The 15,134-nt window shown below is 41.1% G+C and overlaps 1 protein-coding gene across 2 annotated transcripts in view; it reads right to left on the bottom strand.

Moving 5' to 3' along the window:
• Positions 1 to 1,140: 1,140 nt before the first annotated feature.
• Positions 1,141 to 15,134, bottom strand: part of LOC137434132 (uncharacterized) — a 65,407-nt gene continuing 51,413 nt past the window's right edge. For both annotated transcript variants that reach the window (XM_068126834.2, XM_068126835.2), the window contains exon 6: positions 1,141 to 2,070. In XM_068126834.2, coding sequence (XP_067982935.2) covers positions 1,882 to 2,070 — 189 coding nt within the window. In that variant the 3' untranslated portion in view covers positions 1,141 to 1,881. The remainder of the gene's footprint in view (positions 2,071 to 15,134) is intronic.

Genomic DNA, 15,134 nt, shown 5'->3' with positions numbered 1-15,134 from the left:
CACTCTCAACTGTCGGACCTTATACAGAAAGGTGTTTCTTTCTAAATCATGTCCAATCAATTGAATTGGCCGCAGGTGGACTCCAATCAAGTTGTGGAGACATCTCAAGGATGATCAAAGGAAACTGGAGCACCTGATCTCAATTTGGAATGTCATAGCCAAGGGGTTGAATACTTATTGACTCAAGACATTTAATCTTTTCATTATTTTGTAAAAAATTCTAAAAAACATTCCACTTTGACATTATGCGGTATTATGTGTAGATCACTGACAAAAAAACTCAATTCAATCCATTTTAAATTCAGGCTGTAACAACAAAATGTGATAAAAGTCAAAGGGTGTGAATACTTTCTGAAGGCACTTTACCAAGCCACGGAGTGCCTCTTTGCAGACAGACCAACCATGTTGTTGCAAAATTTCCACAACCAGAGTATGATTGAACATGGACTGACAATAACTAGAGCTTCCAGGGAAGCAGAACTCAACTGAACTGACTGGACAACTTTAAAGTAGGTCAGTTGTCTGTACTAGATTTGACTTACGATAGCAACCTACCTTGTGTGGTAAGAGTCTCACACACCAAGTTTGATCAAAATCCATAAATATTTGTGGACGTTAAAGTCTTAATGTCGCTTCGGAGCTGAAAACAATATGGCGGCCTATGGCGGCCATTTTGTGACGGATCGGGTTGGAATGCAATAGCAACCTACCTTGTGTGGTAAGGGTTCTAAGTTTGATCAAAATCTGTTAATATTTGTGGACGCTAGAGTGTTAACGTCGTTTTCATGACCAAAAACAAAATGGTCGCCTACGTCCGCCATTTTTCAACGGATCGGGCTGAAATGTAATACCAACCTGGTCCTTGGGGTAAGGATGCTGCATGTCAAGTTTGATCAGAATCGGTTGATATTTGTGGACGCTGGAGTGTTAACGTTGAAAAGTTAACGGACGACAAAAGACAGACGACGACGACGACGACAGACGCCGGACGCCGGAGGGTTCAGTATGTGATGAACTCAACTGGACGGTAGTCCAGTTGAGTTAAAAAGCAAAACTTGATGAAATTCAATGTTAAACCAGTGCTGTACCTGACCTGTGATTTGGCATCTCACTTCGAAACTGACATCACAAACGTAACCCTACTCTTAAAATGTTATTTATTTTCTTTTCCAAATGGTTTGCATTTTGAAAGAGAAACTTACAGATGAACTTTACAAGGATGGGGGAGGAACAAGACACTTTACAAGGATGTGAAAGGTAATTTAAATGTGTGAAAAGAGAATAGACATGTGCAGTACTCTTATGAAGCGCACGATTTGGCAAACGCCGGTTTACTTCTGGCCATTGGTAGTTGAAATAGCACCATTCATTTGGTTTAATCTGCCTAGGTCAAATGTGAGCTTTCTCTTCCAATGCAAGAAGGAACATGGCAAAACTTAGCATCGAGGCAGACTGACATATTATGGCCTTAAATGGTGAAACATACCCACTTAGGATAACCATTGGAACGACCTGATTTGGGCATGGCCTAAAGACCTTAACCTGCATTACGCTCAAATTGGTCACTGTACCTTTACATCCGAAGCCCTTTAGATCACACTATTGGCAATAAGTTAAGTTGAATGTTTTATTTTATCCTTGCAAAACTACACAAACGGAATAGGCTTTCATAAAAGGTATTCCTGGCTCACTATAATGTTCATACTTTCATATAAACCGGGTGACGTTTTCTAACGCGACTACATTGGGGTTTTTTGTCGTTTTAAAAGAAAGACTTCAAAAGAGTTTATCCATTATGTACAAAGTTGCTCAGATGAAACCTCAGGGTTTTGCTTGTGGTGGGAAAGGAACAAAGTGTAGTAAAAGGGTTTGAGCAGATAGTCAAATGATTGGAGGCAGGAGATAAACCAAGGATAGAATGAGCGCCAGCACGAGGAAGCACGCGCTTGGAACCAGGCACCTCCGCCAGGGAGCGACGCGCGTCAGCGTCACCGTACCGCAGTGCCCCACGCTCGAGAACGGTACCGCATTGCCCCACACACAGAGCGGTCGCACTCGAGAAGCAGTTTCCTGGAAACACAAAAAAAAAGAAAATCGTTTTATAGCATGCCAATTTATCTCGGCTAAATATGCCCATTATACATCATGCACCGGGTTTAAAAGAAGAAAACCCAGAGCGACTTCCTGAAAAGAACAAAACCCAGACAGCGACTTCCTAATCAACTTGACTTGTCCTGTCTGGAATGCAATCTCATATCATTTTGCTTATCTGTAATCTGAAATGTTGCCGATTATGAACAATTCGGTAGCTTGTGGATAAAATCCTCCACCTCTCATAAATCAGAGATCTGCGCCATTCTCGTGTGGTCCAAACGTCCAAGTGCTAAATAGTGGTCACCAGCATGTCCTCTAACATTCTCATTAAACATGAAGATTTCAATGTACCTATTTTGACCCCCTTCGCATAACTTCAAGGGCATCACACTTATTGGCAAGCAGCAGTCACATTTTACCAGCTACTTTGGACAAACTCTTTTTTCCCTAAACGGAGTATTAATGTCTCCTATCGAATTGCAACAGATAAGCGTTCAGTAATAAATTGGACAAACTTATCTTCATGGTAATGGACCTTTAGATGGGAGAATAGCCTACTGTCGGACCCCGACATTCACGGGGATATGTTCCTGGAAAATGCCACGAATGTCAAATCCGCAAATGCGGGGGCATTGTTTCAATGGGAAAAGGGGGGATATATTCACGGCAGTTCCTGATTTGCAAAAAAAGGCCGCGAATGTTGGGGCATTGTTTCAATGGGGAAAAGGGGGAAAGGTTCCTGGCAGTTCGTGATTCGTGAAAAGGCAGTGAATGGCGACACCGCGAATGGCGACTCCATGAATGTCGGGGAATTGTTTCAATGGGGAAAAGGAGGATAGGTTCCCAACGGTTCCTGATTCATAGGGGAATATTTAACAAAGTTAAAAAAGATATCGACTGTGAATGCACATGATTGCAGTTTCAAAAAATGCTGACAAATAAAAAAGGACAACACCAGGTACCTTTTACAATGTTTATTGAAGAAATGTGATTACAGTTTATGAAAAGTGCTCAACAAACTATACCGTAAAACACCAAAAAACCAAAAAACAAACAGCATGTACCATTTCAAATTTTTATTTCACAAACGTATGCAACTTTTCGAATGATGATGCTGATGAAGAAGTAAAATCCAGTGAACTCCTCTGAAGACAACTCAGGTGAGGCTGATTACGAGTAGTGCACTGAAAGGAATGTAGGTGAGGGCACTGAAGCTGATGCAGGTGATGTCACTGATGATTTGTGCGCTGAGGGGGAGGCAGGAAAGGCACGACAGGCAGGAGAGGAGAGGGTGCTGAAGCTGGTGAGGTGGAAGGACCAGCGTGAAAAAAAATGCATGATGGAGAGCTGCCTGGTAGATTGTCACAGGTTTCTGTGCAGCTCTTTGTATGGGGGAATCACGTCATCCAACCCCCTCTTAAACTTGAGGTAATGCTCTATGACCGGGTCAGCATCTTGCACCGTCGGAAATTGCCCACATGTCCTGCAGCACCTCACCAAAGAACTTGACAGTGAGATTGGACCTCAGCACTTATTCCTCCTCATCACTGCCCACCTCCTGCTCCTCCTCGGAAACCTCGGTAATGGCATCCAACATCTCCTTGGTGAGCTCGTCGGCATGCATGGTGGTAAGATCATCCAACTCCTCAAGCTCCATATCGGCAAAGTCTTCCCCTCCCACCTGCCGTGCCAAACTTGTAATTTCATGCCTCTCCTCCGTGTTGTCGGGAAAGCCTTAAAGTTTTTCACTACCTATGGCTGCATGTTTTTTCCAGCAAGAGGTGATGGTGGAGACTCTTTTTGATGGCACCGATACAGTGGGCTATGTTGAACTCTTTCCAACACTGCCCGATGGTGAGATGGAGTCCATTGCATCCAAAATGCGGCGAAAGGTGCGGCGACGTAATATGATTTAAAAGTGGAGACGACCCCTTGGTCGAGCGGCTGGATCAGGGAGGTGGTGTTGAGCGGCAGGAAGATCACCTCGATGTTCGAGTGAGCCACCTTCAGATACGCTGGATGATCAGGAGCATTGTCGACGAGCAGAACCTTGAACACAAGGTTTTGTTTTTGACAGGTTTTGACAGGTTTTGACAGGTTTTGACAGGTTTTGACAGGTTTTGACAGGTTTTGACAGGTTTTGACTCCACCTGAGGAACAAAACAGTTATGGAACCAGTTCATGGAAATTGCTGCCGTGACCCATGCCTTCCTGTTGGTCTTCCAAAACAATTGTCAGCATGTATGTAATTGTTCTTTCCCTCGAGACCACGTAGGTTGTAGGTTCAGGGAACAGGATAGTAGCATGGGCTTCGTCATCCAGTCCCCTTTTGTGTTTGCGCAGAGAATAGATACCCGGTCCTTTGCGATTTTTCGCAGAACAGGGGGCTTTGGGTTGGGAACTGTACAGGCTTTTATTAATATAATGTTTATTTGGCTCCAAAGTCGCAAGATAAATCTTACTGGATTTTTGCATCTCTTGCTAAAAGTTGAAGTGGGTGTGTTATATCCACGACCGCGCTAGAATGTCCTAACAGTAAATGGTACAATCCTGACCTCTCCCATACAGGAAGATTTCTCGTATTCCTATATTTCCGCGAGTCCGATTTGCATTCAGGAACAGATTTACGGTTAACCATCTTAAAATTGCCACTTTCATCTAAATGCTGAAAATTGTGTTTAAAAGACCATTTAAATCACACCTTTCATGCTAGCATTGGCAAGTTAAAAGTGCCCGTCATGCCAAACCGAGTCACCATAAACAAACACACAGCGCATGCACAAAAGGCCTCATTTCACATTCATGTGTCATTTTGAAAGTCCCGTATAGCATGAGGATGTTCATGTTAGAAGTGTAGGTGTAGATTTGTGGTGTGGGTTGGTGTAATTGTGTATTTTATTTGTTGTGGCATTGAGATAGAAAAATGTCAAAATACGTCGTTATAGTAATCCGTCAAATAATTGTGGAGTTGTATTGTGGTGTCAATCCTACCTTGCCATCCTTCCTACTTGGTTGTTTTTGGGGAATTCCATACCTTAGTTTTTTTTCATATTTTTAATGTTTTTTTTCTGACTTGTTTAACTTTATTTTCCAGATTTGGATGTTAATGATGTCAGCATCCAGTAAATTATTGAGGGGCGTTCACATGGGGAATCTCCCGACCGCCAAACCAACGATATATCTCATACAAGTCCCTTCCCATATTAAGGTCCCTTAATATCCCGTCTGATATTTCCCTTCTTCACTCAGACATTCTGTTACCCCGTGGCTCTTCACTTTTAAAGTCATCCTTTTAAAGTCATCCCCATAGAAAGCAGTCATCTATTTATTTTGTATGCCAACATGACAGAATTTTTCTTAACACTCTCTCCCTTTCTTCTTTTCTATCCCCATACTCCTATATACTCCCAATCTTCCTTCCCTTCTCTCTGAATTACAAAAAATGAGGCCAAATTACAAAAAGAAGGGCCTTGGTAAGAGAGGTGACCAATAACCTGATGGTCACTCTGGCTGAGCTCCAGAGATCCTGTGTGGAGATGGGAGAAAGTTCCAGAAGGACAACCATCACTGCAACACTCCACCGATTTGGGATTTATGGCAGAGTGGCCAGACGGAAGCCAAACAGTTCAATCTTGGTTTCGTCAGACCACAGAATCTTGTTTCTCACAGTCTGAGAGTCCTTTAGGGGCTTTTTTGCAAACTCCAAGCGGGCTTTCATGTGTCTTTCACTGAGGAGAAGCTTCCGTCTGGTCACTCTGCCATAAATCCCAGATCGGTAGAGTGTTGCAGTGATGGTTGTCCTTCTGGAAGTTTCTCCCATATCGACACAGGATCTCTGGAGCTCAGCCAGTGTGACCATCGGGTTCTTGGTCACCTCTCTTACCAAGGCCCTTCTCCCCCGATTGCTCAGTTTGGCCGGGCGGCCAGCTCTAGGAAGAGTCCTGGTTGTTCCAAACTTCTTCCATTTAAGAATGATGGAGGCCACTGTGCTCTTGGGAACTTCAATGCAGCAGAGATTTTTTGTAGGCTTCCCCAAATCTGTGCCTCGACACAATCCTGTCTCTGAGCTCTGCAGGCAGTTCCTTCGACCTCATGGCTTGGTTTTTGCTCTGATATGCAGTCAGCTGTGAGACCTTATATAGACAGGTGTGTGCCTTTCTAAATCATGTCCAATCAATTGGATTTACCACAGGTGGACTGCAATCAAGGTGTAGAAACACCTCAAAGATGATCAAGAGAAATGGGAGGCACCTGAGCTAAATTTCAAGTGTCAAAAACAGCTGTTCACCACCATCTCTTATCTTCCCCCATCCAAAACCTTGATCTTTTCTACGCCCGTTAATTCACCCCAGATACATTTTTTTTTTTTTTGGAAATTCCAACTTCTTTCCTGGAAGTCCTTACAGTGTTCATATGTTTTATACCTCTCCCACCTCCCCCAAAGCTCTCCCCCTCCCACATTTCTCCCGTTGTCCCCCCTCTCAAATGTTGTGTTTGTGTCCTTCCCCCTCTCTCCCCATCTTGTCAGCCGCTCCCCTTATTTTTTGTGTTTTGTGTGTCGGTTTGACTTTTTGTGTGATTAATGTTAGCTCTTTCACGAGCCTCGATCTTGTATACAAAAAAAATAAAAATAAAAAAAAATTGCAAAGGGTCTGAATACTTATGTAAATGTGATATTTCAGTTTTTTCTTTTTAATAAATTTGCAAAACTTTCTAAAATCCAGTTTTCTCTTTGTCATTATGGGGTATTGAGTGCAGATTGATGAGGGAAAAAAAGAATTTAAACGATTTCAGCATAAGGCTGCAACATAACAAAATGTGAAAATAGTAAAGGGGTCTGAATACTTTCTGAATGCACTGTATATGCTTTAAAAAACGGGTCATATGATCACATATATTTGCATAAGGAGGTTATTGCACAATTTGGAATAATATTACGCATATGGTATATGGAAAGGTGAATTCAGAATGCTTGTTTCAATAACCGTTATGACCCCCTGTGAACCTTTATGAAAGCATCAACAGACCGTTCTGGGCCCTTTTCCATCATAAATTACACATGTAGTTATACTTTACAATCCACGAAGACTTGCAATCCATGACACAAAGTTTTACGGTAGTGTTTCTCACTCTGCATATGGGTAAATGGCGTTCAACAGGATGTGGTGTATTGTGATTGTATTTTTTTTTAATCCAATTAAAAAAAAACTATTTTGTTATGGTACAGATGCACTACCCAAGAGACGGTGTCACTTCCTTCTGTTGTAACAAGTGTAATTGTGTTGGAATCATTGTAAACAAGCAAGACATTCATTTGAGGTGTGGGATGTGCCTCCATCTTGTTTATACCACAGATTTTCATGATTTCTCACCGTTCCATAGTATTCAGTATGGGAAGATAAATCGTCTCATGCCAGTTACTGCCATTTCGATATTCGGGTTTTCAAGAAATTAGGGACCGTAGCTTCGTGACAAACTAAATCCATCCCAGACGGTAATTTACGGGGAGTGAAGCAATTCTTCTTCATGTTCTTGGGGCCTTTCTCCATCCCAAGATAGGGAATTCTGTTCATTCAACATTCCATTAATGTAAATATGGGACTCGTCAGAGGAAATTATGTCATCGATACAAAGGTCATAATTTTCCAGTGCTTTAGAAAAGCGGTTTAAAAACCCATTCCGTCTTCTATGATCATTTTCATTAAGTGCCTGGAAAAGCTGGATTTTGTATGGGGAAAAAATCCCAAGGTCTTCCTTCAGTATTTGTCGCACTTACAGTGGCCTACAGAAGTATTCACCCCCCTCCAGAGTTTTCACATTTTGATGCCACTTGAGCTTATTTCATGATGCTTTCAAAGCAAACTTAATGTATAGAGTCTTCACAAACTACTCAAACGGATAAAGCTATAAAATGCAGATAAATGTGAATATGTTAGATTAACATAGAAAACTAGAACGGCACTCAGTAGAGAGCATACCTCGGCCAGATGAACAATTTAGGTTTTATATCCCATTGTAGACAAGAAAATCACAATACAGAATCACATTTAATCCAAATCATCTGTCCACAACTTTTTGAGATATCCTGCTTTGTATCGTTTTTGGCCCCATCTCCCAAAGGTGAAGAATCACTTAAAAATTCTACTAGCCGGATCCGGATCTTCACCAAAATTGAATAGATTCATCCTCGTCACACACACAACCTGTCCACCAAGTTTCGTGCAAATCAATCTATAACCATTTGAGATATCCTGCTATATGTTGGTTTTAGCCCTATCACTCAATGGTGAAGAATCACTAAAAATAAAATAACTCGTATAAAAAAAAAAACACATTTAGATGCCATTATTCCCCGCAAAGCGGGGGTTGGCCTTTTTCGGGGACCGTGGTTGTTGTTGTTTTTTTTATCCCCTTTTTTTTGAAGCAATGTTTTAAGGCCGGATGCCCTTCCTGCCGCCAACCCTTTTTGTCGCCTTTTACGACAAGCAGGGAATTTGACAGGCTGAGTCAACCCCCCTGGCGTTAATTCAGCGATCGACCGGGATTCGAACCCAGGATCCTGGAATCCTAAGCTGGCACCCGAGCCGCTAGCCCAACACCAGGCTGGAGGCTGGCTGTCCAGGTTTAAGAAGAGACACGGCATTGGCAGGGTGGTGAAGAAGGGGCAGTCCAAGTCAGTTCCAAATCCATATTCAGATCTTCACCAAAATCGAATCAATTCTTCCTTGTCACACACACAACCTCTCCACCAAGTTTCGTCCAAATCCGTCCACAACTTTTTGAGATATCCTGTCATGTATAGTTTTTGGCCCTATCTCTCAATGGTGAATAATCACTTAAATTATAGTAGTCGGATCGGATCTTCACCAAAATCAAATAATTTAGCCCTTGTCACATACGCTACCTCTCTGCCAAATTTCGTCCGAATCTGTCCACAACTAATCTGTCCACTGAGACATCTTGTTCACAAACAAATGGACAAACAAACGGACAAACAGACAGACAGGGGTGAAAACATGACCTCCATCCACCTTTGGTGGCGGTGGTAATCAGATGATTCACAGTTGCACAATTATTCCAATCCTTTGCGTAATTAACTGTAAATCACTTCAGAAGCAAATTATTTGTTTGAAAGGTTCCAAAATACCTGTAATAGGTTTCACCTCTTTGCAATCATTGGTTTAACTTATAAATGAAGCTGCCACACTTATCTAGGAGTTTTAAGGTGCAACTCACTTGGTCAAACAACATGGAAACCATGAAGACCAAGGAGATTTCCAAATAAGTCAGACATAAAGTGATGAAGAACCACCACTCAGGAGAGGGTTATAAGAAGATTTCACAGTCACTTATTATCCCTTTGAGTACGGTGAAATCCATCATTTCGAAGTGGAAGACACATCATACCACCAAGACTCTACCCAGATCAGGTTGCCCATACAAACTCAGCAGCCGGGCAAGCAGGAAACTGGTTTGGGATATCACTGTAAACCCATCAATGACTTTGACAGATCTGCAGAGCTCTATGTCCGAGATAGGGGTCAGTGTTCATCAATAAACAATATCCCGTTCCCTTTACAAAGCTGGCCTCTATGGACAGATGGCAAGAAAGAAGCCATTATTGAAAAGGACACATCTAAAGCTCATATGGAGTTTATGAAATGTGTCTTAATGATACTGTAGGGATGTGTAGAATGATTTGTATTCAGACAACACAAATATGGAACTTTTTGGTCTAAATTCAAAGCGTTATGTCTGGCGCAACCCTAACACTGCACATCATGTTATGGGGCTGCTTTTCATCAACGGGGACTGGCAAGCTTGTCAGGATAGAAGTGCCAATGGATGGTGCAAAGTACAGGCGAATCCTTGATGAAAACCTGCTTCCATCAGCCATGAATTTGAAATTGGGGAGGCGATTCACATTTCAGCAGGACAATTACCAAAGCACAAAGCTAAAGCCACACTGGAGTGGCTGAATAAGAAGAAAATAAATGTTCTTGAGTGGCCTAGTCAAAGTTTTGACTTGATATTGGAAGCAAACTTGAAATTCCGAGGGATTTGAATATTAAAAGTGTCAAATAAGCTTTTTTTTATTCTAGGGAACCTAAAGAGCAACTAAACACGTTTGTTTGATTTTCTGACCATAATTAGCAATTTTATGCAGAGATTCCTAAAATTTTTACAAAATGTCTCAAAAATTCCAAAAAAAAGTTTATGACAATGCATTTATTACAAAAGCCTCCAAGATTTTCACATTGGCAGATAGATGAGGCAGTAATTTGTTGGAGGAATCATCAGTAAATATGTAGAAGTCAATAAAGATCCTTTAAAGGCTTTTTAAAGGTCAAAACGAATAGGAAACACAGCATTCTTAAGGAAAAGAAAATCACTGCAACATTACATTGGAAAAGCTGCTTTTATGATAGCAATGAATACTCTGCAGGAACTTTAGGAGGATAAACATATATTCCTCTCAGTCAAGTACAGAGATTTCCATTGACTTTGATATACAACGTCCATAGTTCATCACAGTAGAAGGCCCAAATTGACTTATCTCGGTAACCTTCCATCTCATCTTCGCCTTCCTCCACATCATCTTCAATAGCATCAGCCACTTGTACATTATACATGTTGCTACAAGCATCCTTGGAAGATTCACAGAGACACAACTCTGTACATGGCTTCTCATTGGCTTTGAATGAGCATCTGAAGGTGCATTTGCTTGCTTTGCAACGACACTTCACTAGCCGAGTCAGACTATCTGGAACTATTGGGACTTAGGAGCAAATGGGTACAAACTGATTCTCCACAAGTCGTCAACCTATTGGTACACGAGTTATCAAACAGAGTGAGCACTATATTCGTCATGGGTGTGTGTCTGTGTGTTTGTCTGTCCGCAGCATAACTACTCGATGATTTCATCCGATCTTGATGAAACTTGGGTGGGAGGTTGATATCATGATCTAGTTGTGTCCTGCATAGAGTGGGCGTATTGCGCCCATTGTGGGCGGAGCCACGCCCGAAAAAGTTGTCTTTTTAGGGGGTAATCGAGTTCAAGCTACATCTTCTCCGAGGGGTTTGGTGGAATCAACTTAGCCATCTCTACCTCCACTCATCCATGCCTCCATCTCTCCAACAATGATCATGGAAGAGGAAGAGACAATCTGTGAATGTGTACAATCTCTATATCCAAGCTATGGTTCCCACATGTATGGCACTCTGGGTAATCTAGATTGAAGTGATCGATGATGGATATTGAAACATCTATCATCTTTTATGTTTGGGTTGTATACTCCAGTATAAAATTAATTAGTGACTAGCTATTTATTATGTATGCAGATCTGGTGACGTTTTGCCACTCCTTCCGTACCTTTAGAGTTATTCTCAAGTTAACTTCAACTGCCAGGAAGTATATGAGAGTACAACTGCAGTCCTAACTAACATTTTTGCCGAAAGCTTGCTTCAAGGCCTTAAATGCACTCTTGAACAAGTTTTACACTGGCATGTAAAAGTTTCTTTGTTATTTAAATGCTTGTGGTTAGGTTTTGATCACATATTGGATAAACACTCTTCAACAATAGGAGATTAACTTTGAAGGGGAGATTAACTTTGAATGGGTGATCAATGCACGATTAGCGATTCTACATGCATCTAACTCTTAAACGCAGGGGTTCCCAACCTTTTTTGTGTTATGGCCTCCTTGGCTCTCAGAGTACATCCCCAGCACCCCCCTCCCTTTCGCGAGGGTCGAGCAGCGGAGCACGTGTAAGCAGGCTAGGGGGAACTGGGGGCATGCCCCCCCATAAAAATTTTGATTTCTAGATGCTCTGTGGTGCATTCTGAGAGGTGTTTTTCCCTTTAATTGGCTATTTTGTTTGCATGAGAATTGGTAAATTATTACACAGAAAATGAGGAATTCCAAGTAGCCAACATGAACATTTAGTTCCAGAGTTTTTTTCTGGTCGTCACTGGCTCCCAACTACATCGTTTTTGGAAGAAGCAAACAAAGCAATGTCGCTCGAATGATTCATGTTTGATATGAGATTTTAACATCATCAGTAGCAACACTATGGACAGCATAAAATAGAACTGTCACACAAGAAAACAGTATGAAAAGGTTCCAAGTCAAGAATATGTGAAAACTAAAAACCTCTGTTGTGTCTGTATTTAACGCAGTGTGTTATAATCTCACAAAAAGAAACTCAATTTGACAACAACTCAGGTAATCAAAACTAGGGACGCGGTGCATGCACCGTAAAAGTGAATTAAAAACTCAGTGGGATGGTTGAAATTGCATTTTGGCTACCAATTGGGGTATCCGTGGTTGAGTCACAGTCAGGGCACAGCGGAGGTCATCTTCCACATGGAGCCGATTACGCTGTTTCGATTTGATATTCAACAGCGTGGAAAACCCCGCTTCACAGAGATAGGTAGACGAGAATGGCAGAAGCACCCGGATAGCTATCTGGCTGATATTAGGGTAGCGACCCATTCCCACCCAAAACTCCATCAAGCTCTTCTCTTCGAATGTGTCTTTGGCAAATGAATCGTTTCGGAGATCCAGGAATTCATCTTGCATTGCCTCCGGCATGCTCTCCACGCAAAGGTTGACAGAAAAAGGATTCCTCACAATTTTTGCCTCATTGTCGTCTAAATCAGGAAAATACTTATGAAATTCTAGCTCCGGTGACTGCAAATGCTCAAGAATGTCATTTTTCAGTATGGGATCAAGCGCTTTTCCCATGCTGTCTTGCAATTCAGACATTCTTTCGAACATAGCAATGTTTCCTGTGTTCACTTTCCTGCGCCAGTTTTGGAACTTGGCAACAAATCCTCTGAGATGATCGTGGAAAAGAATAATATTAGTCGCTCTTCCTTGGAGCTTGAGGTTCAGCTGGTTCTGCTGCTCGAAAATGTCAGCAAGATAAGCAAGTCGTTCGTTCCACAATTATTTGTCGTAATGCTGCAGGAGGTCATGTTTCCCTCGAAGATTCAAGAAATGTTTGACTTCCGCAGGAATTTCAAAGACACGGTTCAGAACATTCTCTTTCGAAAGCCAGCATACAGCAGTATAGTACAGCAACGTTTCATGTTCCGCATTCATGTCTTTGCACAGCTCCTTGAACATTCAGGTGTTGAGAGCCCCTGCCTTGATGTAGTTAACAATCTTGATTACGACTTTATTAACTTTCTTCAATAAGAGAGGGAGAGTCTTACAAGCCAGGGCATAGCAATGAATCATACAGTGGGTTCCTTTCGCTAGTGGTGCCAGCATCTTCACTTTTGCTTGGAATCCGGATTTGGAACCAAGCAAGGCAGGAGCACCGTCAGTACAGACTAAAAACTCTTGTCTTGGTTTCTCTTGGACATACATTCTCCCACTGAATTCCTCCCACATCGAAGAACAACTTCATTTTTTCCATGACCTCGTTAGCTTTTGTCATTGTTTCCAGGGCAATGCAGAACAAGAATTCTTCCTTGATATCATCTCCCTTGACATAGCAAGCGAATGCCAGTAGCTGGGAGCACGAACTAACATCGGTCGATTCATCAAGTTGAAAAGAAAACAAGCCGAAAGGCGCCACCTTAATCTCATTGATGATCTGTTGTTTCACATCTTCCGCCATGTCACGGATACGACGCTGCACTGTGTTATTCGATAAAGACACCTGTTCAACTTTGCGAGCCTCTGCCTTGCCGAGAACCCATTCGACAATGAGGAGGGTACAAGGCTTGATGAGTGTCTCCCCAATCGAGTGGGGTTTTCTTCTTCTTTGCAATTTCAAGAGAAACTTCATAAGAAGCCTGGACAGTTGCTACATTTTGTTGTTGAAAAGCTCCTCCCTCATCCAACTTCTGTCGCTTTAAATTTCTTTTCATGCCGCTTGAAAAATTCGGGATCCTGCTTTGCATGTTGTGCGTGATTCGTCTCGAGGTGCAACTTCAATTTGGATGGCCTCATGGATTCAGTACTCAAAACCTTGTGACACAGCACACATTGTGGTTTCTCTTGGCTAGACACGGTAATGGACGTGAATCCAAGCTTTATGTATTCGTCAAGATACTTTCTTTTTTTACTCCCAGAAGCCATAACGTCAAATCTGCAATAGGAAAAAAACAAAACAATATAAAAGTCAAAACAATATCAAAAAAAATAAAATATATATATATATAATTTTTAGTATGGTTCAAATTACCCCATGGCCCCCCAAGAAATACACCATGGCCCCCGAGGGGGCCATGGCCCACTGGTTGGGAACCACGGCTTTAACGCCTTTTGTAAATTCGGCCCTCGTTGTTTCAAAATTCCAAAAACCATCGTTTCATTATTTAACTCCATGAGAAATATATTTAACTCCATGAGAAATATATTTAACTCCATGAGAAATATATTTAACTCCAGGAGAAATATATTTAACTCAGTGAGAAATATATTTAACTCCATGAGAAATATATCTAACTCCATGAGAAATATATTTAACTCCATGAGAAATATATTTAACTCGGTGAGAAATATATTTAACTCCAGGAGAAATATATTTAACTCCAGGAGAAATATATTTAACTCAGTGAGAAATATATTTAACTCCAGGAGAAATATATTTAACTCCAGGAGAAATATATTGAACTCCATGAGAAGTATATTTAACTCCATGAGAAATATATTTAACTCCAGGAGAAATATATTTAACTTCATGAGAAATATATTGAACTCCATGAGAAATATATTGAACTCCATGAGAAATATATTTAACTCAATGAGAAATATATTTAACTCCATGAGAAATATATTTAACTCCATGAGAAATATATTTAACTCCATGAGAAATATATTTAACTCCATGAGAAATATATTTAACTCCATGAGAAATATATTTAACTCCATGAAAAATATATTTAACTCCATGAGAAATATATTTAACTCCAGGAGAAATATATTTAACTCAGTGAGAAATATATTTAACTCCATGAGAAATATATTTAGCTCCATGAGAAATATATTTAACTCCAGGAGAAATATATTTAACTCAGTGAGA

This window comes from Myxine glutinosa, chromosome 10 (genome assembly GCF_964187855.1).
Source record: "Myxine glutinosa chromosome 10, kmMyxGlut1.1, whole genome shotgun sequence".
In the NCBI taxonomy this organism is placed as follows: Eukaryota; Metazoa; Chordata; class Myxini; order Myxiniformes; family Myxinidae; genus Myxine; species Myxine glutinosa.
The sequence above is the reverse complement of the archived record's forward strand: the minus strand, read 5'-3'. Positions and strand labels throughout refer to the sequence as shown.